The 4,261-nt window shown below is 50.5% G+C and overlaps 1 protein-coding gene across 1 annotated transcript in view; it reads left to right on the top strand.

The window, feature by feature from the left end:
• The window catches only part of Padi3 (peptidyl arginine deiminase 3), a 28,044-nt gene that overhangs the window by 8,268 nt on the left and 15,515 nt on the right, over positions 1 to 4,261 (top strand). The window contains exons 2-3 of the mRNA XM_008852932.1: positions 659 to 839; positions 3,092 to 3,164. Of these exons, the coding sequence (XP_008851154.1) occupies positions 659 to 839; positions 3,092 to 3,164 (254 nt within the window). The remainder of the gene's footprint in view (positions 1 to 658; positions 840 to 3,091; positions 3,165 to 4,261) is intronic.

Below are 4,261 nucleotides of genomic sequence, written 5' to 3'. Positions count from 1 at the left end.
TTTTTGAGACAGGGTCTCCCTGTAGCCCCAGCTGTCCTGGAACTCACTATGTAGACCAGGCTGGCCTTGAACTCACAGAGATCTGCCTGCCTCTGCCTCCCAAGTGCTGGGACTAAAGGCGTGTACCACCACTCCTGGCTCTTTTTTTTTTTAATGTATTTAAAAAATTTTTATTTTATGTGTATGAGTGTTTTGCCTGAATGTATGTAAGTGCACCCATGCGTGCAATGTTCACTGAGGCCAGAAGAGCATGTTGGATTCCCTGGAATTGGAGTTACAGATGGTTGTTAGCCACCATGTGGGTGCTGGGAACTGAACCCAGGTCCTCTGTAAGAGCAGCCAGTGCTCTTAAGCACTAAGCCATATCTCTGGCACACCCTGGTTTATTTTTCTTTTTATAATGCTAGCCTAGCATGTGTGAAGCCCTAGGTTCGATACCCAGCACTGTCTAAGTTGGACGGTGGCTCACACTTGCAATCTCACTTAGACGTGAGAGCACGTGTTTGTGTGGCACCCTGGCTCTGCTTCCCAGAGCTGGTTGTGAGAATCTGAACAGCCAAAGGAGTCAGGGAAGGCTTCCTGGAGAAGGGTGCAGGGCTTGAGCTCATATATCTGAGGAAGCCCACACACCCTGCCCATGGCTCCCTGCTCTTCCCAGGTCGGTTCCTGAGGGCACAGACATGTTCGAGGTCTACGGGACGCCTGGTGTGGACATCTACGTGTCCCCCAGCATTGAGGGGAGTCGAGAACGTGCAGATACCAGACGATGGTGCTTCAACAAGGGGCTGGAGATCATTGTGGTCATGAACTCCCCCAGTAACGACCTCAACGACAGTCACGTGAGCTGCCCCCTCCTCCATCCCTTCCTTCTCTATAGTGCAGAGCTCAGTGGAACACTCCTCCTGAGAGTCACACCACTGGGGTGTGACTCCCACTTCTGCAACTCATAAGCCCAGGCAGTGTGTGTATTCTTGGGTGGGTGAGTCCCAGCAGCCCCTGAGCTCCATGTGTGCATTTGGAAGGTGGAATGGGGTGAGGGTGGACCCTGAATGCTTTCTCCTGCTTAACTATCTTCTGGTGAGGAGAAGAGTTGACTCAGTCCTACTGTGTTGGGTCTCAGTTTCCCAGTCAGTGGAATGAGGCTTGGTTACAGGGTCTTTAGGGCTCTGAATGCAGGAAAGAACGGTGAGGAGAGACACCTCTGCCAGAGACTGACATTCCCCCTAAGGGGTCTCACTTTCCTCCATCCACCCTCTATTTAAAGGATTTAAGACATGGAGTAAACCTTTGAACTGGTTTCTTGTGACCCTTGAAAGGCTGGTGGGGACCAGGACCTGGCACCACTCAGAATCAAGGGCAATATTTTTGGAAACTGACCCTTTAAAGAGCACTGGCCTTAACTATGCCCTGGCCAGCACAAATCTCAGCAGGCATCCAGATAGCCCTGGGAGGCAGGGGCTCCTCCCCCAGGTGGGGCTCAAAGGTTCAGAGTCCCTGTCAGGAGGATCACCCAGCTAGGGCATGATAGGTAAAGTAGGCTATGGATGAATCCGGTTGATTGGGAGAAAGCACTAGGACACAGATAAGATTCCAGAGGAATAGACTTTATTAGCAAAGGAACACATGGACAGATTCCCTTCCGGGTAGGGAAAATGTCTGCTTCTGGGTTGTGAGCTGGGCTCTTTTATAGGGGGAGGCTTCTGGCAGCGTGCAGAAGTATATTTTTAAAAAGTTAGGTGGGGGAAGTGGGAGAGCGGGACTGTTAAAACCTGCCCTCTTTAGACATCAAAGGGGAAGCCTGCTGTGTTGGCCAAACAGTGGAGAAAAGTCTGTTTCTCTTGACTTCAAAGACCAAGGTGCCTTTCTCAGGGGCTTGCTGAACCATGAGGCCCTCTTGGTGAGGGGGCGTGGCTGCTGTGTATCCAAACCCTAACAGGGTAGGAGCACAAAAATCCTACATACCTGGGCCTGGCTCCCTCCCTGCCTATTCCCACTACACCTCTGAATCCAGCCTCTGCCCTGAGCTCAGAGAGCCATTTTTCAATGGAAGAAACCGAGTCCAAGAATGGGCGTGGCTTATCTGAAGTCTGAATGAAGTCTTAGTGAGTAGCAGAATTGATGAGGGTCTCAGAGTCCGCAGGGCTGGACAACAGAACCCAGCCATTCCATGGGGCCCCACCTTGGTGCCCTGCAGATGGAGACACCTTTAGGATCCAGGTGGGTTAAATCTGAAAGTGTCGCTGCTCTGGCCTGGCACAAGCAGGTCTGTGGCAGCAGGCCCAAAGGGTTCCTAGGACTGAGGGGCAGTTCCCAGGACTCTGCTGGGTCCTGACCCTGTGGCCAACATGAGTGAGGACATTAGAGTCTAGGTGTCAAGGAGCCCATGTCTGGGCATGTCTGAGGGACAGGAATGGGTCACATAATGGGTGGTGTGTCTGCCCCTCCACCTTCTGAGCACCTTTAATGTGAGCTCAGCAGAGGCCATGTCTGTGACAAGCCTGCCACATGCTCTGACCCTTTAATCCTCCAGCCCTATGGGTAGAAGGCATTATTATCCCACTTTACAGATGAGGAAATTGAGGCCCAGGAAGGTCAAACTTTCCCAGGATGTTCGTAATTGGCAGGTGCAGGAGAGGAGACCAGGCCATACAGCAGAGCCCAGAGAAAGTGCCCCAGAGATACCCACTTCCCTGATCAGTGGCAAATGTGGGACAGTCAAGTGCTAAGCTCTGAGTTTCCTCAGCCTGGAAAAATGTGAGCCATGCATGTCCCTCCCTCAGAGGGTCCCAGCGCGGCTTACAGAGGATGAGGAATCTATGGTGGATCAGACAGGTGTAGGTCATGGGACCCATAGATGCTGGGCTCAAATCCAGGTGGTGTTGGTAGGACTAGAACCCAGGTCACTATGGGTCTATCACAAATGACTCTCATTTCACAGATGGACCAACCAAGGCAAGAAAGTAAGTGACTCAGAAGACACAAGAGAGAGCTGGTACAGGGACAGAGGTGCTGAGGCTCCTGTCCCCTGTTCACCAGGTTCCACTGTCTGTCCACATGCCACCCATGTAACACTGGGCACATCTCTCTGCAGGTTCAGATCTCCTACCACTCCAGCCAGGAGCACCTGCCCCTGGCCTATGCAGTGCTCTACCTCACCTGTGTGGGTAAGTTGGGCTGGGCTGAGGGTGTGGCTGGGGAGCCTTGGTCACAGGCAAAGGCTGGGAAAGACACTGAACTAGAGGGTCTTTTCAAAAGAAGCAGTTAGGGAGCTAGAGAGGTGGCTCTGCAGTTAAGAGCACTGGCTGCTCTTGCAGAGGACCTCACATGGTGGCTAACAACCGTCTATAACTCCAGTGCTAGGGGCATTGCATGCACAGGTACACTTACATACATGCAGGCAAAATACTCATACACATAAAACACAAATAAGTAAATCAAAACTTTTTCAAAGAAACAGTTTGGTGCTGGGAGTGTAGCTCAGTGGTAGAATGTATCCTCAATCTTTGCAAGACCCTGTATTTGATCCTAGAACCACACATACACACAATTAATTAGGATTTGTAAAAGGTTTTTTTTTTTTTAATGTGCTTGTGTGAATGGATATGTGCATGCCCATGTACCTGTGTAGGTCAGATCCCTCTGGAACTGGAGTTACAGGTGACTTCAAGCCATCTGACTTGGGTGCTGGGAACTAAACTTGGTCCTCTGCAAGAGTTAGTATGTGGCACTCTTAATTGCTGAACCATCTCTCTAGCTCCTAATTTTTTTTTTTTTTTTTTAGTTAAAGAAGTGGGGACTGGGGAGATGGTTCAGTGGTTAAGAGTACTGACTGATCTTGCAGAGGACCTGGGTTTGGTTCCCAGAACCTACATGATGGCTAACAACTTCAATTCCAGGAGACCTGATGTCCTCTTCTGGCCTCCACAGGCATTGGGAGTTAAACATGCAAGCAAAACCCTCATACACATAAAATAAAAATAAATACAAAAAATTTAAAGAAAGAAGCACACATTAGAAAATTCAAACATGTGGTGGGGGTCTGGGGAGATGGCTCAGTGGGTCAAGTGTTTGCTGCAAGAACATGAGGACCTGAGTTCAGATCCCCAGAACCCACATAAAAAGTTGAATGTGGGCCGGGCGTGGTGGCGCACACCTTTAATCCCAGCACTCAGGAGGCAGAGGCAGGCGGATCTCTGTGAGTTCAAGGCCAGCCTGGTCTACATAGTGAGTTCCTTTCCAGCTGGGGCTACAGGGAGGCCCT

This window comes from Nannospalax galili, unplaced genomic scaffold, assembly GCF_000622305.1.
Source record: "Nannospalax galili isolate Female #2095 unplaced genomic scaffold, S.galili_v1.0 scaffold1927, whole genome shotgun sequence".
NCBI classification, from domain to species: domain Eukaryota; kingdom Metazoa; phylum Chordata; class Mammalia; order Rodentia; family Spalacidae; genus Nannospalax; species Nannospalax galili.
This window is presented reverse-complemented; position numbering and strand designations above follow the sequence as displayed.